The sequence below is a fragment of the Grampus griseus genome, assembly GCF_964374135.1.
Source record: "Grampus griseus genome assembly, chromosome: 16".
Lineage (NCBI taxonomy): Eukaryota > Metazoa > Chordata > Mammalia > Artiodactyla > Delphinidae > Grampus > Grampus griseus.
In genome coordinates, this window is record NC_139010.1 from 86,138,681 (window position 1) to 86,163,790 (window position 25,110).

Consider the following 25,110-nt stretch of genomic DNA (forward strand, 5'->3'; position numbering starts at 1 on the left):
TGAGTGCAGACAATTCAACTTTATGTTTAAACAGGACACACACAGCACAAGCGTTCTGGAAACATGTGGTGAGAAACCTCTGAACTCATCCACCTGAGGCTTCAGCTGGGGCAGGAGCGGCTGGCCTCACTGCGCAGTGACAGCGACCCTGGGCGCTGGAGCTGGGGGCCCCCGCGGGTTGGGCACTGGGGGGGCCGCCTTCTGGCTCCTCTCTGCAGACAGGCGCTCCAGCCGCTCTGTGTAGAAGCCGTTGAAGTCGAGCCTGCAAGGGAAGTGGGCAGGGTCCCTGCAGATGCCTCCGTGGCCACACTGGCGATCCCCTTACCACCCCACGGTGAAGGGCATGGGAGGCACTCAAGTCTCCAGCACACGCGCACTCGGACACACATACAGGACCCAGGCGATACTGAGAATAGAGCTTAAAGACACAGGTGAGGGCTTCCCTGGTGGCACAGTGGTTAAGAATCTGCCTGCCAATGCAGGGGACATGGGTTTGAGCCCTGGCCTGGGAAGATCCCACATGCTGTGGAGCAACTAAGCCCGTGTGCCACAACTACTGAGCCTGTGCTCTAGAGCCCGCGAGCCACAACTACTGAGCCCGTGCACCACAACTACTGAGCCTGCGGTCTAGAGCCCGCGAGCCACAGCTACTGAAGCCCGTGTGCCACAACTACTGAAGCCCGCGTGCCTAGAGCCCGTGCTCCACAACAAGAGAAGCCACCGCGATGAGAAGCCCGCGCACCACAATGAAGAGTAGCCCCTGCTCGCCGCAACTAGAAAAAGCCCGCACGCAGCAACGAGGACCCAACGCAGCCACAAAAAAAAAAAAAGACACGGGTGAAGTGAGACAAACGTCTCCAGCCCCTGGACACTGGGGGTCTCCGAACCCCGGAGCCCAGGACGTTGGAATGCCTGTGGGCAGAACAGGGCAGCCCAATGTTTGGCTGAGCCAGAGGCTACCCAACAGGAGGCTTCCCAGGGCAGGGACAGCCCCCTCCTCACCTGAACCCGCCCCCAAAGGGAGCAGGCCCACCACGCCCCCTCTGAGGAGCAGGAAACCGCCAGCCCCAGGTCCGCAGGCCCCACCGACCGGCCCTTGGGCCCCGCGCGCCCGTCCTCGCCGCTGCACGGTCCTCCCCACGGCCCCCCAGATTCCGCGGACTCCTGCTCGCGTCAGCCCTGCACGCTCGCCGCTCCCGGGGTCACGGGAGGTGGACCCCAGGGGGGCACCAACGTGGCCCTCGAGGCGCGGCAGGCTGGGCGAGCGCGGCCCTGACCTTCCATGCGTTCCCCGGGGTCTCCTGACCAGCCGCCAGCGGGAAGGCAGCGCCTCCTCACTGCTCACCTGGAGACAGTGCGACGGCCCGCGGCTGGGGCCAAAGGGCCCTTCCAGTGTCCTGGGTCCTGGCTTGGGGCACAGCGGCCAGTGCAGCTGACCCAGGCCTGGCCCTCGGAACACAGAGAAACGGGGAGAGGGCTGATGGGGCGGCCTGACGTATACCAGTCAACACGGGCACGCAGGTGAGCATGCACACGAACACCCGCACACGTGAACGCCCAGAGGCCACTCCTCCAGCAAGCGGCCAGCGGCGGCACACGGAGGCCAAGGGAGCCTCGGCTGAACACACGCGGCCTCAGTCACATCTGCGCCGAGTGGCGGGAGGGCGCGTGCGCAGGTGGGAGGGCGTGGCGGGGCAGGGCGCCGGCGGGGGCCGGTGCACCCACCTGGAGATGACGCTGGCCATGCCATGCTCGCAGTCGCTGGTGCTGTAGATGCTCAGCCGGGCCAGGAGGTCGAGCAGGTGGGCTGAGAAATTCTTATCGAACTTACTGATGGTGGCCTCGAAGCTGGAGGCCAGCTGCGGAGCGTCCACGTGCTCGGCCAGGCACTGCAAGACAGGGCTGTAGTGACTCGGCCGCCCGCCAGCAGCTCAACCCCCTTCTCTCTTCTTTTTTAAATAGAAAAATGTGTCTCGGCAATTCTTCATGTGAAGAAAGGTAAAACGTCAGGCACTGTGAAAACCCCTGAGATGGCAGGACCTAGAGACGCTCCAGGCAGCCGGCCCTGCGGCCCCACCACACGGAGCCAGGAAGGACGTGAACCTCAGGGTTTCCGCGTGTGGCTCAGATCTTCCAGCTGACACTGTTTTCTCTTGACCGCCGCTCAGCAAGTGGGGGGCCTGGGAGTGCCTGCCCGGGCTCACCCTGCCCCGCCGCACCCCACCCTACAGGACACACACCTGCACCCGCCGAACCACCTGCCCTTCCGGTTACGGACAGAAATAATCGCAGTGACCGCAGGCCCCTGCGGGGTATCCCCATGGCTCGGGCTTACCACACCCCCCCTGAACGACGCAGCCTCACTGTGGGAAGTCGGGAAGGGAGATTCTCCGCGGCTTGTATTTGGAACATACATTTAAGAGCCTTTTTGTCAACCAAAGGGAAGACAGGAATGGCGGGCTGTAGCAGCGCTGTGACCCTAATGCTGTGTCCAATCCCAGCGGGACAGAGGAGGGCCTCGGGGACGCCCGCTTGGCCACCCACCCACCTTGCGGGCAAGCTCCTTGCGGGCACGCTCCTCGGCCCGCTCGGCCTCCGTGGGCGGCCCCCGCATCGTGCCGTGCTCCAGTGTCAGGTGGCCCAGCTCGCTATCCAGCTTCATGCTCTGCGTGAACCTCTGGGGGTCGGGGGGAAATGCGCATCAGCCGCGAGCAGCCCCACCCGAGGGAGCGCAGCCCCGCGGGGCTGGGGCGGTCTGCAGGGCTGGCGCCCGCCGCCCACAGCCCCGGGGCGCACCTGCATGCAGTTGGTGAACATGACGCACACGGACATGAGCTTGGAGAAGACACGCAGCAGTTCGGGGTTGGTCAGCATGCAGTCCTTCAGGCAGCTGTCCAGGAAGCTGGTGTGGTGTGCCAGCACGTCATCGATGTTGGAGGCCTGGGCGGGAGACACTGTCAGAGCCGCTCTGCTGAGACGACCGCACCGAGGCCCTGACTGGGCTGCTTTGTACGCTCTGTGTTGTTTCCATGTTTTAAACAATCCTGTGGTCTTTTGGGGGAAAACTTCAAAATATCGCTAAAAGGACACACTGAATGTGCCCCAAAAGGTCCAAGGTTTTCGTTTTTAAAGACAGAAAACAAGGAGGAAACACTGCCCGCTTGCACTTTCTGCTCCTGGAATTTGGTGACATGAACTTTTTGGCTGACGGCCCCCAGGGGCCCTGGGATGGGCCTGGATGGGGCGCTGACCCAGAGCAGAGGCTCCGCAGGAACTGCACACTCTTCTGGCAGCCTGAGCCTGGGCCACGCGGTCCTGCGTGCCCTGCCCTCCACTGCTAACACGGCTCTGGCGGCGTCGGGGGAGCCATCGGGGGAGCTGTTGGGTCCGTGCCCCACCTCCGCCTCCCTGACCTCTGACCAGGCGTCGTGACCAGCCGGGCTAAACTCACAGATCTCAGGCTCTTCTCCAGGACGTGCCAGGTCGGCTCCAGCACCTCAAACATCATGTAGTACTGGATGTTCTGGACGAAGTTGAGCATCCGCTGCCGCAGGGTGAAAGCGCCTGCGAACCTGCGCCAGGCGAAGGCGTCAGATACACAGGGCGCCCGCGGGCCCCCAGCACTCGCGAAGTGCTGAGCACCCCTGGGCCTGCAGGCGCTCCCAACCCTGGAGGAGCCGGAGGTCCAGGAAGGGCTCTGGCTCAGACACGCCCCACCATCCCACAGTCTAACGGTAGCATGGAACATCAGAGACGTGGAGGCTGCACAGGCCAGCTCCTGGGTCTCCGTTTTCGGGGTGTGGAGAGGAACCACCCTGCTGCACAGGAGCCCCGGAGGACGTACCACTTGGCCGAGTGCAGGGAGTACTGCTTGGCAGTCTTGTTGCTGATCCAGACGTTGCAGAGCTGCCGTTCCACGTGCTTGCAGTAGAACATGTGTCTGAAGAGCATCTGATAGCGGGTCAGGGCTTTCCTGCGAAGAAGGAACAAAGCGGATTCCGACGGACGCCTGGGGGTTGTTGCCGGCACCAGACGTCAAAGGCGAGGCTCACGGGGTGGAGCGTGACCTGAGCAGCCAGTAACCCCCAGTGGCCTAAGCAGGCGCGAGAGCCTGATGCTTACCTGTTAATGATCAGAGACAGGGGCCACTTCACCACGTAGTCGAAGGAGAAGGCCTCCAGGCCGCTCAGCGTGAGTTCGGTGGGGTCAGCGTGGACCATCGCCTTCTCCTGCTTGGTCTCGATGGCGAGGACACGCAGAAGCTGGGTGATGAGGTCGTGAGGCATCAGGTCGATCTGGGGAAAGAGAAACAAAAAAGCATCAGGTCCCAACCCCACCCCGCCCCTACATCACGAAATGGAAAAGCGAGTCCAGGGCCGAGGAATCTCCTCCAGACATGGATTCTAAGTCTGGGAGGCTGGCTTAAAACACCAAACATCTACTGATACACCTTAATTAAAAAACAAAACTGCTTTGAGTCAAAACAGAAAAAGAAGGGTACAGAGAAATTACTTTAAAAGCATCCCTGATGGTATCAAGGAGAAACAAGGGCAAGTGAGAAACCCTGAATCCCGCGAGACTCAGCCCTTCTCCACCACCTGCACAGGCCAGGCGGAGGGAGCACATGGTGAGGACGGCACAGCGGTTCTGGGCAGGGAATGTGGTCCACACACTGCCTCATTCACACCCTTACACGGTGCCACCTATGTGCCAGAGACGTGGGACAATTCCTGTAAACTGATAAGAAACTGGGAGGATAGAGAATGACAGAACCACAATGAAAGACAAACAAGGAAGGATGAAGGAATGAACAGGAATCCACAGATGAGAACTCACGTCACCTGCTGCAGAAGTGGACCCTGAATGGCTGTGCTCCCTCCCACCAGGGCCGCGGCCGACTCAGCGGGCAGCCCAGGCCCGGGGACTGAGCATCAGAGATGTCAGTCCAGTGGAGCGCTGGCCGTGTGCTTTGACCCAAGAATCTGACTTCCCGGATCTTATCCTACAAGAACACTCCTATACCTCACAAGAGACCCCAAAACACACGAAGAGCGAGCTGCCAGAACTGAGAAGGGTCTACGATGACAGTGGGAGGCCTGACACCCTGCTGTCAGCAACAGAGACAACCAGGCAGGTCAGAGACTGGACGTGAGCACAGTGAGCTGACTGCCCCCCATGGGACACGGCCCCAAGCAGCTAGTGCACACAGAACACTCCCCAGGACAGACCACATGTGAGGCCACAAAGCAAGACTTAGTAAGGTTAACAACACTGATATCATGCCACGCCCTCTGATTACAACAGGATGAAGTTAGAAATCAGTAAGAGGATAAAGTGAGAAAATTCACAAATAGTGAAAATAAAATATGCTCTTAAAAACAAATGGGTCAAGGAAGAATCACAAGAGAAATTCAAAAACATCTTGATACCAAGGGAAATGAAAACACTATAACCAAAACTGATGGGATGCAGTAAAAGCAGAGCTCAGAGAGAAACTCACAGCAGCAGATGCCCACGTTAAAAAAGAACAATCTAGGGCTTCCCTGGTGGCGCAGTGGTTGAGAGTCCGCCTGCCGAGGCAGGGGACACGGGTTCGTGCCCCGGTCTGGGAAGATCCCACATGCTGCGGAGCGGCTGGGCCCGTGAGCCGTGGCCGCTGAGCCTGCGCGTCCGGAGCCTGTGCTCTGCAACGGGAGAGGCCGCAGCAGTGGGAGGCCCGCGCACCGCAAAAAAAAAAGAACAATCTCAAGTCAACAACCTAACTTTACAACTTAAGAAACTAGAAAAACAGAAAACTAAACCCGAAGTCAGCAGAAAGAGGAAGATAATGAAGATTAGAGAAGAAATAAACAAAACACAGAACAGAGAAACAACAGAGAAAACGGATGAAACCAAGTTAGCTCTCTGAAAGATCAGCAAACTTGATAAGCTTTTAGTTATGTTTAACTAAAAAAAAGAGAGGAGACTCATATTACTAAAATCAGAAATGGAAGTGGGGACGTTACCGTCAACCTTACAGAAATAAACAGGATTATGAGAACTAATTCCTACACAAATTCCTAAGCACACACAAACTACCAAAACTGACTCAAGAAGAAACAGAAAATTGGAACAGACCTGTAACCGGAGAGGAGATGGAAGAAACAACGAACCTTCACAACAAAGAAAGCTTCACTGGTGAATTCTACCAAACACTCCAGGAAGAGCTGATACCAACCCTCTCGAAACTCTTCCAGAAATCCGGAAGAGGGAACCCTTCCAGATCAGTGTACGAGGCCAGAGATGCTACAGAAGACTAAAGCCAACATCCCTGCCAGAAACGGATGCAGAGTCCCCCAGAGACCCCGACCCCCCAGTTCAGCAGCCCATGGAGAGGCTCACATACCACGACCCCGAGACGTGTCCCTAACAGAGCCAAGGAAAACCCTGTGAGCATTTCAACCGAGGCAGGAAAAGCACTCCTCAAGGGCTGGCTTCTGCTGTTTCTCTCTCCAAGGTCCCTGGGGGGTGCCTGCTCACCTTGAGGTCGTCTTTGAAGGGGTCGGTGTTGGCGGTGCTCATGCGCAGGGCCAGTTCCAGCAGCGCCTCCAGACGGGTGGGCGTGATGTCGTCCACTGGCTTCTTCAGCTCCTCCTCCGTGAGGTCCATGAAGTGCACGAAAAAGTCGCCCTGGTCCATCAGGAAGTAGCGCTTGATGGACCTGCGGGCAGGAGAGGTGAGAGGCCGTGGACACGAGGATGGCCCAGACCCGCAGAGTGCTCCCTACGAGGGGTGATGGGGGGAGCTGGGCGGAGACTGGGAGGAGGTTCCCACGCCCACAGGTGCCCCGAGTCCACGGGTGCCCACGCCAAGAAATACATTTACGGGGGGAGCAGGGGTCATCTCCAAATGTGCTGAAATGAACAGTGGGGTCACAGCACTGTGCAGGACATGCTGCCAGAAAGGCACTGGGGACTGCAGACAGGTCCCTGGGAGGGCAGGGGGCCAAGGAGGGGGGCTGGCGGCCGCAAGGAGGGAGCTGCGCCACTGCAGACGGGGGGACATGGGCACACACGGCCCTCTGTCGGCCCCTGGGGGCGGGCGCACCTCAGGCGGGCCACGAGCTCCTTCTCCTCCGTGAGGAAGTCCAGCAGCACCTTGCTGGCGTAGCTGAAGGCCTTCTCGATCTGCTCCACGTACGCGCGCTCCTTCAGCGTGTAGATGACCTCTTTGGCCACAGGGCAGGTGACGTCACGGCCACATTCTCTGACCACATTCAGATATTTTCCTGGAAAGGGATGGAAACCGTCAGATTACCATGCTTGCTGTATACGTGATAACTCACAGGCCTGAACCCCAGACATCGCAGCCCCAGTGCCGGCCAGAGGCAGGCAAGAGAACCAACCAGCTGAGCACAGTCCCTACCCCCTCGCCCAGAGCAGAGCAGCACAGCTGTCGCCACAAAGGGCTGCAACCTCCTGTGACTTCATACCTGCACTTGCCTCATCAAGGGCACAGGAATAACCTCAGAGAGCCTCACGGGAACCAGACGCTGCACCACCTCCCAGCCCCGATCTCAGAACCAAAGTGTGAGGCCCTGGCTGGAGCATGTCTCCAGGTAACTCATCCCACATGTGTCTCTCAGTCACGTTCCTGACCGCAAGGAGATGACTAAAAACCCTGCCAGCCCAGCGGGGCACGTGTCCTTTACTGCTTTTCCTGTGCTAGCCTGTGATACTGAGAAATAAGACACATACCTCTGGTCTTTGTTCTTGGTTCCTGGCACTGAGCTCCTACAACCCTTGGGATTTGGTGGTTCACAAGCCCCTTTCACCCACACCTGAGTTTTACTCGCAAGGTGACTCCTGGCCATCCCTACAGAGCTTCAGGATGGGGGCTGGCGGTCGGAGGAACCAACCACATGATGGGAGAGTGAAACCCTCAGCCCCGTCCTGACATCTGGGGCGGGGGGAGGGGCTGGAGGCTGAGTTAATTCCCAACAGCCCGCGAGCCGATCAGCCGTGCCCTGTCCCAGAACCTGCAGGGAAACCCTGCGGGAAGGGGTTTGGAGAGCTTCTGGGCTGGTGAACGTGTCCACCTGCCAGGAGGGTGGTGCCCGGCACACCCCAGCTCCACGGGGACAGACTCTCCCGTGCTCGGGACCCTTCCACACCTGCCCCATGGACCCCCTCATCGGGCTGCTCATCTGCATCCTTTACAACATCCTCTGTAACAGACCAGCGATCTAGTTAAGTCAAGCGTTTTCCTGAGTCTGGGAGCTGTCACGGCAAACATCGAACCTGAGGAGGGGGTGGTGGGAACCCGATTCATGGCCACACTGCATGGAGTGCAGTGGCCTGGGGACCCGACACTTGTGACCGGCGCCTGGTGGGGGCAGCCTCGAGGGACGGAGCCCTGACCCTGTGGGGCCTGCACTGACCATGGCACATAGTGCCAGAACTGAGTTAAGTGGGGGAACACCCAGCTGGTGTCCACAGGGAGCGGAGAACTGGCTGTTGTGCGGAAACCCGCACACGTGCAGTCAGAAGTGCTGGGAGCAGAAAACAGTCTTCCTTTCAGTGGCCACAGAGCTTTAAGAATCACAAAAGGACGGCAAGTCCAGCTCGGGTGGGGGACAGAGTGAGTCCACCGGGCGCCGCCGGCACTGCGGGCGCCTAACCTGGGCAGGTGGGGACACGAGACAGCCCGCCAGGCCCCGCCCCCACGGTCACCTGTGCTGAGCACCTTGCCCGCCATCTTCTGCAGGAAGGACGGGATCTGCCGCTGCACCACGGTGTAGCGCTGCTCCCAGTACCTGTCGTTGTAGTCCTCCTGGATCTTCTCCTTGCGCAGCTCTCGCTCCTCCACCATGAACTCGCTGAAAGGCATGGGCGCCGGTGACGGGCAGATCTCGCCACACAGGCCGCCGCAAACAACGGGAGTCCACGGGGGCCACGGACAGCCTCGCCGCCCTTCATTCTCAGCCGCGAGTGAAGATACACCCACCGACGCCCATGGGGCGAGGTGCTCATTACCGGGCGCAGAGGGGACTGAGGTCTGCAGAGTTGGACAGGACGCTGACTCCACTTTACTCCACCCGCCCCCCCCATGGGAACCTCGCGTGTTCTTTCATCTCGAACGCAGGCAACAAGACGACACTCCCATCGGGGCCCATGTTCCTGTCACCAGCAGAGCCAGACACCCTGACGCCACCTACGCTTACCGTGGAAGGGCTTCCTTGCCAGGCCCTCATGCTAGATTTTGTCATCTGGGTCGTTAGTAAATTATGTCTAGACAACAGGCTCGTTTTTTTAATGTTCCGACGTGTACAACAGATACACGTCAGCATAGAACCCTCCGTGAGCTGACGCGCTTCACGTTGTGCGCTGAGCGTGGCGCCAGCTGAGAAGGGCCCGCAGGCCCCCACCTCACCCCGCTGCCTCCGCGGCCCCTACCTGTATGGGTCGTCGATGATGCCCCTGTAGATCCACTTCTCCAGGATCTCGAAGTAGGGCACGCTGGCGGCCGTGGTGAGGTACAGACACAGCTCCTGAGCCTGGCTGTCGCCCGTGTAGCTGAAGCTGCGGTCGTGCAGGAGGCTCAGGGTCGACCCCCCGACACACTCGCCTTTGTCCACCGAGGTGGCTGCCGGGGGAGAGGACGGCGCTCAGTGCTGAGAGGGCCACTGGGCCACCACAGGCTAGAGCCCCTCCTCAGGGGACAGGCCTTCCTTTTGGGATAAACTCCAACTATAAAGCTGTGGTTTTTGGAAGCTCCCGGAGTCTTCCTCCCACAAACTAATAAAACACAAAGCTGCGCGGCTTTCGCCTCACAAAGTAAGAATCGGAGGACGAGTGCCCTGGCCCAGGGTGTCCCTCCCGCCAGGCCCGCGCACCCAGGGAAGCCAGGATGTCCACGGTACGCATGGCCGGCTGGATGTGGAACCAGAGCTTCTGCAGGGACAGGAGGCCCTGCCTCTGCAGCTGCTCCAGCTGCGTGACCAGGATCAGGTACTCTTTTACCAGTGTTCTCATGGCGGCCGCCAAGGCGTGGTTCACCTGCCCGTACTCGAAGGAGGACTTTTCCTCGACGAACCTGCAAGGAAAGCAGCCCAGAGCACCGGGCGGGTGAGAGCTGTGTCTCAGAAGGGATGGTCGGAGCCTCTTCCCCAACCCCAGAGGGCACCGTGGGCAACGCCTCCCTCCCTCTTCCAGGCCCAGGAGTGAGGCTGCAACTGTCCCCGCAAGGGGCTGAGTGCGCTTTGCTGGGTGCCTACCTGGTCACGGTGGAGTAGCTGGAGGCTGCCGGGAGGACCCTGCTCACCAGCTCCCGGATGGACAGGTCCAGGCTGGGGTCCACGAGGAAGGTGCGGCTCTGCCTCCCCGTGAGGGGCTGGGCGGTGACGTACCTGCCGTCCACACCCACCAGCACGTACAGCAGGTCCTCCACGACGGCTGCCTCCTGGGCGGCCAGGGGCAGTGTGCCTGTGGGCACAGACGCCAGCTGGCCTCGCCTCCCCCAGACCCCCCTCCGCCGCCCCTGGGTGACTCCCTCCAGCGCTGGTGGACCTGAAAGCCAAGGTGATCCCTCGGCTTAGCTGATCCCGTCGGGGCACCACAGGCTGAGATTACACAGCCCGGACGGGCCTATTGGAGCCTTAAAGCAAGTAAAACCCTCCACACGGAAATAACCCGCGTGCACTCAAAAGGATGAAGTCGGGAACGACAGAGCTTCTGACACGTGTCGCGCTCGTGACACTCACTACAGCCGGGTGAGCCTGCATCACTCAGGGAGAAAAAGGTTTCCTCTGAAGCTCTAAAACGCTGAAGATTTCTCTCTCACAGTGAGAGATGGTTCCCTTTGACCCCGATGGGCTCAGGACAGTCACAGGCCACGGACCAGGGCTGCCCCCCAAATGCCTCACAGCCCCAGCGGCTCCCCACTTCTTGGTTCTCAGCCCAGATGGCCCTCGGCACCCTCCCGACACTGCTAGGCCAGAGGCAGAACCGGGAAAGAGGCGTCCAAGAGACCGCTGGCGCCCTCTGGGCGCCTGTGTCAGCCCCAGGGCACCCAGAACCGGGGCCTGGAAGCTTGGGATGGGGCGCACCACACGCCCACGCTTACAGAAGCCCCGCTGGCCTTGCACATCCGCGGGTGCACACCTGCCGGTGGAAGCAGGATGGGTCTGAGCCAGTGGCCCCCTGTCCAGGCACACGGATCACTCTGGACTCAGAGCCGCCCCTGAACTTCAGGTGGTTTTCCTCCACGGCTCTGGCAGGTCCGACTACGACCTCAGGACCCCTGAGGGAGGCAGGTCCGGCTGCCTGACCCCCAAGTGCAGGGCTGCTGACCTCTGCACTGCTTACCGCCAACCTTGGCATCTCCCTGGCCAAGGCCCGGCTGAGGCTCTCGGGCTGCAGGCCCCGGGGCCAGACGCCACCCAGGCCCCAACCCCTCTCCCCGCCAGCGGGTAGAGCAGAGTGTCGCAGGCTGCGTTATTGTGAGCCGGACCAAGAGACTATGTACAGGACCTTCGGGAGGCACGGCCAGCTTGAGGCCTAGCTCTGAGGGACACAGTGCAGGGGCTGGGATGGGAGGCCGCACAAGCCGCCAGGGTCTCCGCAACTCACTGGGGTGCAGGGCACAGGCCGGACACGCGAAGCCGGCTCTGGGACCACGGAGACGAGCACTGGGGCCGGGCAGGGCAGGGCTCAGGTCTGTACCCTCGTGTAGGGCCACTAGCCACCAAGGTCAAGTTAAAGAAAACCAAAAATTCAATTCTCAGCCACGCCAGCCATCCAATGCCCACCAGCTGCATGTGGCCGGTATATGCACTGGACGAGACAGAAAGTTCTGTGGGACGTGCTGAGACCCCAGCTGTTGGGAATGGACAAATGCCCTCGGGCTGAAAGGGCAGGTGGAGGTGGGGCTGGGGCCAGGCTGGCGCAGCGGGAGGGACGCAAACACCACACAGCGAGCAAGAGACGCTGGGGAAGGTTGGAGCCCGTTGTAGACACGCTCAACACACAGATTGTCCCGGACTTCAGGAGAGCGGCGCCAGGGACAGAGCTGGGGTCACACTGGGGACGCCGGATTCTTTCAAACTGATGTGGTCACCCGGGAAGGGGACATTTGGCGAGAGCCAGGAGCACGGCCTGAGGATGCGAGACGAGGTGGGGGGAGGGGTCCCTGGGGGCCGGGGGTCTGTGGCGCAGGACAGCACCTGTGCTGCCCAAACGTCCAGAAAAGCGACTGCGTCCGCAAGACCTGAGCCCGAGGCTCGGGGCCCCATCAGAGGCTGGTGCACGGGAGCTGCACGCGCGGTTAGAAGACGCCCGCGCTCGTGACCTTGGGGACGAGGCCCTGGGTCAGGGCAGGACCCGTGAGGGCGGGAGGCGCCACGCACACGGAGCTGCAGGCCGGCGCGAGGAGGGTCAGCCCGGCTGTGGGTGGGTGGCGGGCAAGTGGGTTGAGGGGGACCTGCCTCAACAGGGACTCAGACGGCAAGACGACTAGGGACGGCTGGTGGGGGGGACACCGCACGGGTGGTGGGGGTGTCCCACAGGGCCGCTGCACATCACCTGAGGAGGCAGGTCCCTCCTGGGTGAGGCTCTGCCAGGGGGAGGCCAAGGCACCTGAGCATAGACGGGGCCAGGGGGCCGTGGAGGCTGCATCAGGGCCTGAGGCACTGGGCCAGGGGGTGACAGAGGGCAGTAGGGTGACAAGAGGCCTGTGGGATGGGCGTCAATCCCGCCTCCGGAGCCCACGGGGTGCGGCTGCAGAAGGGACATGGGCCAGGCTGCCCATCCGTACAGAGTTCTCCCCGGGAATGGTGTCACTCAAGGCAGCCTCGGAGCCACCCCCATGCGAGGCCCGCCCGCCGTGGCTGCTGTGTGCGAGCAGCCACACAGGAAACCTACACGGGAAACCTTGCACGTCCAAACCGTAAGCGCGTCCTGCCCTGGAGAGCCAGCGCCTGGCCGCCTCCGCTCTGGCCGAGCCTCTCCCGAAGGCGCCTCATGCGGGCCTGGAGCCTCCGTGGCTTCTAACTGGTCCAAGCCTGCACGCGCAACACGGAGACGCCACGACCGCGGGGAACAGACTCCAAAGTCCTCCAGATTCTGCCGCATGTGCAGCGGAGCCCAAGGCGTCTCATCTGCCTGCCCAGCCAGACCCTGGGAATGCCAGGCCCCAGGCCTGCAGCACCGGGGCCCCCGCCTGCCCTGCTTCTCGCCCTTGGACGTGGCCCCGGGGCCCAAGCTCCTCTGATGGCCACAGAGCGGGCGCGGCCACACTCCCCTCCCCAGGCGGGCTCTGCGGGTGCCTCTCTGTGAGCACCGAGTGTTCCCTGCTGCCCCTGCTTCCCGTGTGCCCCGGGAGCCAGAAGGCAAGACGGTGGTCAAACCCACGTCCCCAGATGCCCCACAGTCCATCTGAATGCGACACACATAGGCCGGTGTGGCCAAGGCCGTGTCACCCGTGTAGCAGAATCTACAGCGGCATGACTCACTGTTGGGAAGGCCGACCCGGTGATCCTGCCGTCCCAGGGCTGCCCGAGCCCCGGGACGCAGGCGCTCCTGAAAGCCGGGCAAGAGCCAGCCCAGACATTGGCACACCACCACCCACTGCTGACCGGGGGTGGGAACATGAAGGACGGTGTCCGGCGGGCACTGCTCCTTGCCGCGTGGCCAAGGGCAGCAGAGGGCCCGGGTGATGGCACAACACCGGCCCGCCGTCTCCACAGGGCTCAGCCCTCCCTGCCGCGGCGAGGCCCCTGCGGTCAGAAGTCGGTGCGTCACCTACCGATGGGCACAGCCGCGTCCATGCTCGCGCCTGAGCCCGTCAGGAAGTCCCCGAGCAGCATGGGCCTCTCATACACCCACGCTGGGAAGACAGGGAGGCGCTGGCCCAAGTTTTTTTTGTTCTGCTTGTCTCGAAGCATCTTTCTCGTGAGTTCCAGAGACTGGTGGGGAGGTTTTTAGAAACAGAAAAGAAAGATACGCCTTCAGTACAAACACTTAAAACCGACACATCCGCGGTACGAAAAAGCAGATCCCTGAGCACACGTGTGAACGGAAACACACGTGTCTGAGCCCATCGCAGTGCAAGGGGCCGGGGACAAGGCAGACGGGGCCCAGCCCCTCATCAGGGTCTGGACTGCACGGGGCCCACAGGTAAAGCTGGCGCTCTCGCACGGAGCAGGCCCACTCCCGGGACCTCCGGGCACAGCTCACCGCTTTTCCCGGTGGCACGAGGTCTAGGCCCGAGCTGCCAGGTGAAAGGAAGGCCCAGTGAGAGTTGGCCGGATAAGGGGCGCCCCTACCCGAGCCCCTCGGGGCTGAGGGACAGAGGGAGATGGCCACTCTGGCTCGGGCAGGGAGCCGTGGTCCCCACGGGTGCCCAGCTTTCAGAGCACTGGCAGGGGGCGAGGGGGCGTCGAGGAGGGGGCAGTGGTGGGAGGACCACATGAGGTGGGGACACAGGACATGCCCAACCCACACCGGCCTGCAGCTCAGACCTCAGGAGGCAGCTCTGAGTGGCTCGAGAGCCAGAGGCAAGACCGTGGGAACACAAAAGGACGGCAGGAGACCAGGGCTGGACACAAAGTCAAAGGCAAGAAGAGCGGCAGGTGAGGGAGATAAAGCATCACCTCAAACCAATTGCCCGGCGTCGATGAGGGGAGCCGGGACCTGCACCGGCCAAGCCTACAGAATGGGCGGGCAGCACGAGCTGACCCCCGGTGAGTCAGAACCCCCCGCCCAGGGCCCGGAGCTCGTGTCCCAGAGCCAGGCCCCTGCCGGGCCAGAATCCACACCCAGACGCCTCTGCCACACGGTACCTGCTGCCACGTGGGGCCCGTGGCCACGCTGCCCAGCTGCTTCCTCAGCTCCTCCAGCTCCTGCACAGAGATCCTGGAGGCTGCGGCGGGGGCGCCGGCCACGAGCTCCGCTCTGTCCTTGGCGTTCTGCTGTAAATACTGCAGGGTCTGGAAGCACACGGCCCCGGCGTCACGCGGGCCTCACGCTCGGGCCCTCCGCCGGGCACTGCCGCCCCGCCCCACTGACCCCAGCTGCAGCCTCCACGCGGAGGCCGAGAGCAGGGGCCCCGCTCGTCCTGGAGCGGCAGCCTGCTCTCCCGACGCTGCCCGCCACGAGGCGCCATGCCCCCAGATCACGGCAGGTCGGGATCCCAGACCCTGTTCCCAGTGGCTCAGGCTTTTCTCCACGAGACCGGCCTCCCTTGCTGCTCGAGACCACGCCCCTTTATCTGTCCCGGCGCGGTGGCCACCACGCGCCCGGCCACATGCTTCCCTGCTGAACGGACCCTGGGCCTCGTGATGCGAAAGGAAGCGCCAACCAGCCCTGGATGCCCTGGGCCGGGGCTCCTCAGATGGCACGCACTTCCCTCAGTATCACAGGTAACACAGGCTCAGTTTAGCACAGACAAGAGCACGGCCTGGACAACGAAGGTCAAAGGCCCTCTGCCCCAGAGGCCGCTGCTAGCGCTGTGCTCATCTCCACCACGTTGCTTCCGTTCGGGGGCGCGCACCTCAGTGCTACAGGTGTGAGGCCGGGGCGGTTAACGGGGGGCCGCCAGGCGGGACAGCCGTCCATCATCCCCGCAGACGCAGAGAGGCTCTCCTCCTCACACAGCCACCCCCGAGCCCGGCACCCACCTCCCTGTCCTCTGTGAGCTTCGACAGCAGGTACACCAGGGGGTCAAGGTTCCTCGTGTTCTTAGATTTCAGCTCATCATATTTCTTCAGAAAGTCCTCAGGAGTACGAGAAAATTCTGCTATTTTAACCTCAAAACCACAGACAGAATGATTTAGAGACGATAACTAGGAACTTTAAAAAGCCTTGCAAAAACTAAACCCAAAAGAAGAGTGAAGTTAGGCAGATGGAATAGTCACGTGTCTCTAACCTAAAACGAAGAAAACTCATCAGGATGCTTTGTTAAACTCACCCATATTCTCTTCTGTGGTTTCTTCCACGTTATACTTCCTAAGCCTTAGGTCAGACCATAACCACCTATGTTTTTCCTAATAGTGTATATGCATTCTTTCCATGCACTTAACTCTTTTTCCTCTGGAATCATTATTACACACACGTTCAGGGGCTACGTTTTCTCACTGATTAAAATGCTCCCCTTAAAATAAATTGGACATAACTACGTATCCTAAACTCTCTATTCTGCTCAGTAAGTTTTCTGAATTATCCTTGTGCCACCATTAAGCTGTTAAAATAAATGAAGCCTCATAATGTGTTTTTAAAATAGACTGCTAAATTGTTTTTTACTGAAAACCTATAACTTTGAATTTTACATTATTTGAATTTTTAAAAATCCACTTTGAAGGGATTTCACTGTGGCTAATGCCAGGAGCTTCCTTTTTCACCCATAGGAGAATCTGTGTCACGATGTGAACAGAAATCAGGACCATCTGGGCCTCCCTCCTTATGGGGCACAGGGAGGGCGTGGCTGGGAGTCTGGGTTCCCAGGTCAGGCTGCCAGTCCAACACTCTCCCCGAGCCTTCATTTACTCATCTGTGCAACGGGTGATGGGGAGAAACCAACGGAAGCAGAGCGGAGCAGAGAACGTGGCCCATGAAAAGCATTTGACAGTGTTGTCTGCCAGCGTACCGGCACCGCTGTGGCTGCTCGTCAGAAGGTGAACTTTGTGCCCAGTGCAGCACCGGGGACAGGCACTCACTTTGGCGCTGTGTGCAGACACAGTGGTTGTGACATACGGGGTCCTATTCTTCTGCAGCAGGTCGATGTAGACCTCGGCCCCGTCCCCTCCGTGCACTCGCAGCAGGCTGAGCAGCTCATTGACGTCGTGGTGAATTCGAAATTCACTCATGATTTTGGCTCTGTGTTCTCCTAAAGGTAAGAGGAGAGCCATTTATAAATCAAGAGGCTATAAGTTAAAAAGTTTTAAAGCAATTGAATTGGCCAATGTCAGGTCTTTGAGAAGCCAAATTGTCACAGAGCCCATCCTGGCCTGAAGGTTCCCCATGAAGACACCACCACAGCCTGCTCCGACCAGCATGTGGGGCCCCTTCCTGGGGAGACTCGCCCTCCTCGCCCGCTGCTGGGGTCTGTCATTCTCACTGGGCGCTGTCTCAGTGGGCAGCTCCCATGGGAATCAGTGCTGAGCCCCAGCAGCTCCAGCCAGGTTCCAGGCTCACTCCTCAGCTCAGGGGGGCTGGCACGTGCACACAGAGTGGACGTGGCCCTAAGGCCCGGGCCCCCATTCCTCCTGGGTGACCCCAACCACACGTGGCCCTGGGCCAGCAGGGAGCTGCTCCCCTCAGGTGGCGGACAGCACTTTCTAGTCCCAGCTGTGCAGATACAGTGATCCCAGCCCTCCAGGGACCCCGATCTATACGGGGAGCTCTGCACAGGCCTAAGCCACCGCCCCTCGCGGCTCCCCCTGTGAGGTCCACACCTACAGCTCCAGCTGCCTCCAGCTGTGTGTTCTCTGTGCACTCTGGTAACCAGGATGCTGCCTTTTCTCGCCCAGGCTGGGCTTTGCTAAGACTGCTACACATCTCCTATGTACTTGAGCTGGGTGGGCTTCCCCTTCAGCTCAATCTGCCCTGTCCATCAGATGTTCTAGGGTCTCCCCACTGGATCTCATTTATGGTCAAAACCATAAATGAGATCCCATCAAGAAGACAGTGGTAGCCTGCAAGGGGACCTCTATGCAGATGTCCCCAAAGGGACAGTAGTGGCCTGCAGGGGGACTTCTGTTCTCCCACTGATGACTGGTCCAATTAGCCATTATTATTAAGAGTAAGACAGACAAACATGGGCAATTAGGCATAGATTCAACAAATAAACACGAGCAAACTTTACACGCTTCACATAAACGTTTCAATGCGGCTACGCAGGGTTCATAATTTGGGATCATGAACAACAAAAGACTTGGAAATTACAGGCAAAGTCATTTCTGTATGTGATTTTTCTGAGGAAAGGGTCTTTCAACAGATTCTCAAAGGCTGTGACCCTAAAAAGGTTAGAACGGCTGTGTCAACAGCTCCAGTGAAGACAAGCCATGAGTTAACAGCAGGTGGGGAAGGCTCGACACACACGCCCACAACGTGGATATTAATTTGTACCTCTACATCCAGAGACTCTAATCCTGAGTGATGGAAAACAAGTTCCCCACATACAAATATCACAGTCACCTACGTAAACGTTAAATAGCGGCCAGAGGCAGGGTGTCTCCAAACACGAAAGCAGAACAGTTAAGTGTGAGCTGGTGTGGAACTCGCCAGCATGCACACATTTTACACCAGGAGGCGCTCACGGTGACCACAGTCATGGGCACGGGGCCTGGGCTGCGGGATCCCAGGCAGCCTGAGCCCTGACTTGGTGCTTCCAGGCTGTAGGGCCCTGGACAAGGAGCCTGTCCTCTGTAAGCTTTCTCTGAAAAGGGGCGAGTACTAGACCCTGCCCACGAAGCTGTTGTGGAGATTAAATATAGCACCTAAGGGCCTGCACTGTTATCAGAAAAGCAGAAACAAACTTTGCTATTGCTACACGTGGCCAACCACCTGGAAACACCCGCTGTTACCCGAGAAATGGAAAACTGGAACTGAACCACTGCCAGCATCCTCAACTATCACCTTCTAATTAGTCACAGAGCGGCTGAATGAGGCACTGCGAACTACAAACAGAAAAGACAGCACGGAGCTCTCCCACTGATGGCCTCTTCCATTCCAAGGGCAACTGCTTTTCCCCACATTCTACGAGGTTTCCAAGGACCGCGGGGTGTTCTCTAACAGCTGGACTGAGGACCACTTTGGCCACCTAGGCGGCATGGACACTGCATTTGCCATCTCTCCACCAGTCACAAGTGGGTGGACAGGGCTCTTCAGAAGGATCACTTAAGTAAATGCTTATTTAGAAACTATCTTCGTGAACCTTGACATCTGTGGTAGAAACAAGTGCAGACATTCCACATCACAAGTATTAATACTACAAGGAGCCTGCTGTTCCACGCGGATGTGGGGAACCATTCCTGCAAGATCTGTGGCTCTCACCTGCAGGTAGCACCTCCCCAGCTCAGCTGATCTTTTTAATGCTCCCTTGGGCTTCACCCTACTGGTCGCCACCAACGGGCCCACAGACCCCGGTGATTGAGGGTGAGCTGCCGTGGGGCCGCGGGACCGGCAAAACAAATCGCGAATTTCCCAAAGACCACTCGGGCTCCAGTCTGCGGACTGGTCTGGAGACAAGGATGGTCCAGAGGCCGCGGTAGCCCTTCAGGTGGGAGACAAGGCGGGGGGGTGTGGGAGGGGGGCCGAGGGTGATCGCAACGAGGACGGGAGGGAGGAGGGAGGGAGGGAGCCTCTACAGCCAGGAGCCTGTGCTGCTCGGGGCCGGGAAAGGGACCCGAACCATCGGCTGGACGCGCGAGGCCAGCTCCGCATAGAAGCCGCCCCGGGACTCACCGCAGGGGCGCGCCCGGCCCGAGCCCGCCAAGCCCGTCAAGCCCGCAGGGCAGCCCCGCCGGCGGCGGAAGTGGCGCTCTACGTCACGTCCGGCCCCGCCCCGGCCGGCCGGCTGGCGGACGGTGGCCGACAGGCCGTGGCGCCGCCGGCGCTCAGGGCGATGCAGCTGCCACCCGCGCTGCACGCACGCCTGGCGGGGGCACCCGGGTCGGCCGAGCCTCTACCCGTGGAGCGGGACCCCGCGGCCAGGACCGCGCCCTTCCGCTTCGCGCCGCGCCCGGTGCGCTTCCCACGGGAGCACGACTTCTTTGAGGTGCGTGACCCGAGGAAGGAGAGAGCGGTTGTGGGTGGGGGCGGAGCCGGCGCCCTGGGGGCAGGGCTTGGATGGGGCGGGGGAAATGCTTGGGGCGGGGCCTGGGTGGGCCGGGCCTGGGTGGGGCGGGGGCAGACTCCCGGTGGGCGGGGCTGAGGCTCTGGGTGGGGCCGGGGTCCTAGGGGCGGGGCCCGGGGTGGAGCCGGGTCAGAACCCAGGACGCTGTCTCCCGCAGGAAGGGGACGTGCAGCGGCACCTCTACCTCCAGGATGTGCTCACGCAGGTGGGCGGGGCGCCCGAGAGGCCCAGGTTAGTGCTGTGGCCCAGCAAGGGGCCCTTCTTGCCCTCTCCGGGCCCCTCCCTCTGCCCGCCCCGCCCCTGGTGCCCGCCCCGCTACTCTGCCTGTACCACCACGGAAGCCTGCGTGTCTGGCCTCACCACCGCCTAGCTTGTCTGTAAAAATGTAATTGTTGTGAAAGTAGGATTTGGGCTTGCAAGAGAAAATCCGAAGCTTTATCAGTCCACTTAAAGGGGAGTGGTGACAGGGAGCCCGACGTTCTGTCCGCTGTGGAATGGCATCCCCACCAGGCGTTCCTCTGCCAGGGTACCCGAGTTCACGTGTCAGGTGGCCGGCTGCTGCCAGGTGTTCGACGCCCTGGAGGATTACGAGCACCACTACCACACTCTGCACAGAAACGTCTGCTCCTTCTGCAAGCGGGCCTTCCCTTCTGGACACCTGCTGGACACCCACATCTTGGAGTGGCACGACTCCCTCTTCCAGATTCTGGCCGAGCGGCAGGACATGGTGGGTGACGGCTCGCCCGCTGAGGCCAAGGGCAGGCATCACGGGGGCTCGTCCCTGAGCCGTGTGCCTCGTGGTGCCAGAGCCTGGGGTCAGAGTGCGGTGAGATGGGCAGCCCTGGGGTCAGGGTGGGGTGATGCTGTTTCCATTTCAGTATCAGTGCCTGGTGGAGGGCTGCACAGAGAAGTTCAGAACCAGCAGAGACCGGAAGGAGCACCTGGTGATGCGTCATCTCTACCCTGCGGACTTCCGCTTCGATAAACCAAGGAAAAGCAGAGGGTGCGTGGCGGTGCGCCGCGGAGCCGCCTCCCGAACCTAGAAAGCCTTTGCGTGCATAGACTTTGAGGGTGCAGATGCCCTCGTTCAGCATCCCTGCCGCTAACGTTACATTTAGCTGCAGGTTACAGAAGCCCTGACAAATCGGGAGTCCTTAACCGAGAGGGGTTAAGCAGATGGGGTGGTTCTGTGTGTGGCCCCGCCGGCTGCAGGGAGGACGGGAAGGGGAGAGCCTGCCTTCCCCGGGCCTGTGCTGGGAGTGGCTGGGGTACCATCTTGGGGTCTGCCGGGCGTGCACGAACACCACCACGCCCCTCTACATTCACGTTTCATCTCCACACCGCTCATCACCTCCCTTCCAGCCTCATGTGGGCCTTGGGGAATTTGTCCCAGGCCGTGAGCCCCTCACCTCACGTGGGGCCGTCGGTTTTTCCCTTTTCCCGTCAGTATGTGTTTACAAACTTGACGGCACAGCCACGTGTTACATGTGACTGTTCAGAATGCACTGTGGGAAGTACCTCTGGGAGTAGCCCGTAAGTGCGTGTTACGTTACTTTGCCTTTTCATTAACTGATTTCCTCAGGTGAAGCTTCATCACCATCTAAAAGTTGCATTGATTGAAGTCGTTTCAGACTAAATTGTTGTCCCCAGACAGAACTTTACTTTTGACAGTAGAATAATCTGGAGAACTGACTTCAATATGGGAGATTTTTATAAGGCCTTGAGTATAAGGTAGCTCCTTCCTTTCCAAGGAATCGTTTGAAGGAGAAAAACCCTACGATGCTGGATTGAGACACTGGTGTTAAGAAGGAGACGCTCAGTATTGTATGGTTGCTTTTAGTAAATTTCTCAGTAATTGTAATGGAGAGACGTTTGGTACCGTTGGTAGTCATTTACCGTGTGACACCATAAAAATACTATTTTTAAAAGACGGAGTGTGACCATCATCCCTAAATTCATAGAATATGGCTTACGTCATATGAACATTCACTTCTCCACATTCTGGTAGCCTGAAAATTACTCTCTGATAAAACAGTCATAAAATAGCTTTGCGAATTCAGTCCTGGGGGAAGCGGGGGCTGCAGGCACTGACACCCGGGAGCGTCCTCACCACCTGTCTTCCCCAGCCCAGTCATGCCCGGTGCCGCTGAGCAGGTGTTGGCAGAAGACCTGGGGGATGACGGGGTGCCGTCGGAAGGCGACGCCATGGAAGTCTGCTCTGAACACGTGGAGCCCCCACCAGCACCCGCGGGAGAGAGGCGGGCCTACAGCCACAGGTCGGTACCCGGGCACCTTTCTGAAGCAGGTTCTGAATCTGTGCTTCTCCTGGAGAATTCTGGGTTTGACTCTGGGCCGGCCCAGTTCCCGCTGAGAGAAACCGCCCCTGGGTTGGAGCGTTGGCTTCAGCGGGAGGTGAAAGCCAACCATCCTGCTGCCCTCGGACGACCTGGGGCCCCAGCAGCACAGGACTGCAAAGCACTGGCCCCTTTGACCACGGCCTAAGCTGGGATGGAGAGACCCAGGGTGTAATTGCTCGAGTTACAACCTACGAGGCTGTGTTTCTAGTGTTAACTGTGCTTTTGTAGGGGATAAAGTTGATTTCAAATCTAATTTGGGGGTAAATGTTGGAGAAATGGAAGAAATCGCCCATAAATTCAAACCGACAGGGAGATGAACTCGTGTCCTTCAGCTGCCCTCGCACAGTTGCCCAGAATTTGGCCTGAGAGTGAGTCCCAGGTGCCACCTGGAGGGCGGGTCACAGGGAGCCTGAGCTGGAGCCCGGACACATTCTCCGGGGTGGGTGGTTGGCAGTAGGTGGTCGGCGGCAGGTAGTCAGTGGCGGGGAGCGTCTCCCACCGGAAGCAGGTTTGGAGCAGCTGGCCTGCTGCAGCCGGGGAGGGGAGAGTCCGGGTGAGAGCCAGCGGACACCCTGCACGGTTCACGGGGGAAGAGGGAGTGTCCAGAGCAAGAATCAGACCCCCGCGAGCCCATGAGACTGCCAGCATGAATTGGGTTGTTTGTGAGCAAAAGCGTAGCAGTTTAGCGTGAAGGTGTCTTTCATTTCAGGATACCATCTACCATCTGTTTTGGTCAAGGTGCCTCACGAGGATTTAAAAGGGCCAAGAAGAGAAATAAGCACCAGTAACGGCGGTTCCTCTGCGGCCCTGTGGCGGTGTTGCCGGACTTTTCCTCCCCGCCACGGGGGCCCCAGGACCCTGGCCCGTGCCACCCTCCATGTCGCGGGCCTGTGACCGACTGAACGAGGCCGGTGGCTATGTGGGAAGCTGTGGGGGAGCCGCGGATTCCGGGAAGGGCCCCCTCGTGCGGTGACTGGGGTGTGGGGAGCAGCCCCCGCCCCCCAACGTCCTTGTGAAACACGTGGAGTAAATGGTTATCATTAACGGTCTCTGGTCGACGTTCTGTTTTGGGGGGAGGGAGATAGCAGCAGTTACTGGTGAGGACTTTGTTTCCAGCGGCCGCTTCTCAGAGGGGGTGACTGGCTTGCGCAGCTCATCAGGGCTTCAAGGGAGACGCCTGTGGTCCTCGCTCCCGCGCTTGGCAAGGTGAGCAGAAGCCTCGGGTGGGGCTGGGGAGCTGGGAGGGACCCGGGCCGGGGAGGGCGGAGCGCAGACCTAGGCCGGCAGCTGGCTTAGCTCCGATTTGATGACATCAGGGCCCCCCGGGCTGGACCTGGGGAGTGGGGACGCACCAGCCAGCTGTCCCCCTGCGGTGCCCGGTGCTGCCGTGCCCGCCCGAGGCCCCGCTCGGCCCATCTCGCCCGGCTGCTCCCACTCTGGGCTCCAGTCTGGTGGCGGCAGCGGTTGCCGGCCTGCGACCGCCCCCGCCAAGCCCTGCGCACAGCTCTGCAGACACGGGTCGGGGCTGGTGGGTGTCAGTACGAAGTTGTTCTTTGGAAGATTATTTGTCTCCTCTTTGTCTGTTGTGGTTCCACTAAGATGTCAGGGGAAGGTACTCATCGCCCTACTGCTCATTGTTGAATGTTTTGAATCTGGATTTTATCTTTCCAATATTGTCTTTACTCCAATCTCTGTCCCTTCTCCTTCTAAAACCCCAACCAAATGTACGTCAGACGCCCTCCGTCTTCTAACAGCCCTTCCGTATTTCCCGTTCCTTATCTGTCTTTGCTACATTCTGGATAATTTCTTAAGATCCACTTTTCAGTTCACTAATTTTCTGATCAGCTGTATCAAATGTGCTGTTGAACTCATTCAGTGTTTAATTTCCATAGTTACAATTTTCAATTCTTTAAGTTCTATGTTGTTTTTCTAATTTGCTGGACTTTATAACTTCTGTTTATCACGTTTTCAACTCATTCTTTTCTTTTTTAACATGTTAAACTTATTGTACGTTCTCTGATTGCTAATATCAATGTTTGAAGACTCTGTGGGTCTGATTTTTCTGTCAATTTTTTCTGTTGACTCACTCATGGTGCCTTGTTTCCTGATGAATTCTGTGATTTTTGGCTGTGAGTTTGTATTTCTTGGAATTTTACCTCTGGAGTTTCTATAACATGTCTGGGTTCTTCCTGAAAAAATTAGTATTTGCTTCTGTCATGTGACTGGGGAGCTATGATCTAGGACCACTTTAACTTTAAAATAAATTATTAGGAAAAAAAGAGGGACTTCCCTAGTGGTCCAGTGGTAAAGAATCCGCCTTCCAATGCAGGGGATGTGGGTTCAATCCCTGGTCGGGGAACTAGGATCCCACATGCTGCGGGGCAACTAAGCCCACATGCCACAACTACTGAGCTTGTGCACCACAAACCACGGAGCCCACACGCCCTGGAGCCCATGTGCCTTAAGTAGAGAGGAAAAACAACCCCCACACTACAACCAGAGAAAAGCCTGCGCATCACAACGAAGAGCCTCTGCACCTCAACGGAAAGGTCCCACGTGCCTCAGTGAAGACCCCAAATGCCGCAGCTAAGACCCGACACAGCCAAAAAATAAAATAAAATTTAAAATCAAAAAATGGGCTTCCCTGGTGGCACAGTGGTTAAGAATCTGCCTGCCAATGCAGGAGACACGGGTTCAAGCCCTGGCCTGGGAAGATCCCACATGCCACGGTGCAGCTAAGCCCATGCGCCACAACTACTGAGCCTGCGCTCTAGAGCCCGGGAGCCACAGCTACTGAGCCCGTGTGCCACAACTACTGAAGCCCACATGCCTAGAGCCCGTGCTCCGCAACAAGAGAAGCCACCGCAATGAGAAGCCCGCGCACCGCAACACACAGTAGCCCCCACTCGCTGCAACTAGAGGA

General features: G+C 59.3%; 2 protein-coding genes across 6 annotated transcripts; one reads left to right on the forward strand and one right to left on the reverse strand.

Moving 5' to 3' along the window:
• Positions 1–15: 15 nt before the first annotated feature.
• TUBGCP2 (tubulin gamma complex component 2) lies at positions 16–19,501 on the reverse strand. 3 transcript variants are annotated; one of them, XM_082673784.1, is made up of 18 exons: positions 19,440–19,501; positions 16,691–16,860; positions 15,656–15,751; positions 14,819–14,965; positions 13,783–13,942; positions 10,256–10,463; positions 9,875–10,074; positions 9,435–9,624; positions 8,712–8,857; positions 7,087–7,267; positions 6,520–6,700; positions 4,123–4,295; positions 3,845–3,973; positions 3,452–3,572; positions 2,797–2,940; positions 2,549–2,677; positions 1,726–1,889; positions 16–262 (listed from the first exon to the last, which is right to left on the reverse strand). In XM_082673784.1, exons 2-18 carry the CDS (start codon positions 16,838–16,840, stop codon positions 127–129), a joined length of 2,655 nt encoding a protein of 884 aa, XP_082529910.1. In that variant the 5' UTR covers positions 16,841–16,860; positions 19,440–19,501; the 3' UTR covers positions 16–126. The 3 variants fall into 3 exon arrangements, with proteins under 3 accessions (XP_082529910.1, XP_082529908.1, XP_082529909.1); XM_082673782.1 differs by having other exon boundaries at positions 15,656–15,784; XM_082673783.1 differs by lacking the exon at positions 19,440–19,501 and adding an exon at positions 19,029–19,105 and having other exon boundaries at positions 15,656–15,784.
• A 59-nt stretch (positions 19,502–19,560) lies between these two features.
• ZNF511 (zinc finger protein 511) lies at positions 19,561–23,228 on the forward strand. Of its 3 annotated transcripts, XM_082673071.1 has the most exons (7): positions 19,561–19,752; positions 19,988–20,061; positions 20,356–20,557; positions 20,709–20,833; positions 21,957–22,106; positions 22,497–22,555; positions 22,897–23,228. In XM_082673071.1, exons 1-7 carry the CDS (start codon positions 19,600–19,602, stop codon positions 23,079–23,081), a joined length of 948 nt encoding a protein of 315 aa, XP_082529197.1. In that variant the 5' UTR covers positions 19,561–19,599; the 3' UTR covers positions 23,082–23,228. The 3 variants fall into 3 exon arrangements, with proteins under 3 accessions (XP_082529197.1, XP_082529198.1, XP_082529199.1); XM_082673072.1 differs by lacking the exon at positions 22,497–22,555 and having other exon boundaries at positions 22,926–23,082; XM_082673073.1 differs by lacking the exon at positions 22,497–22,555 and having other exon boundaries at positions 19,562–19,752.
• Positions 23,229–25,110: the final 1,882 nt, after the last annotated feature.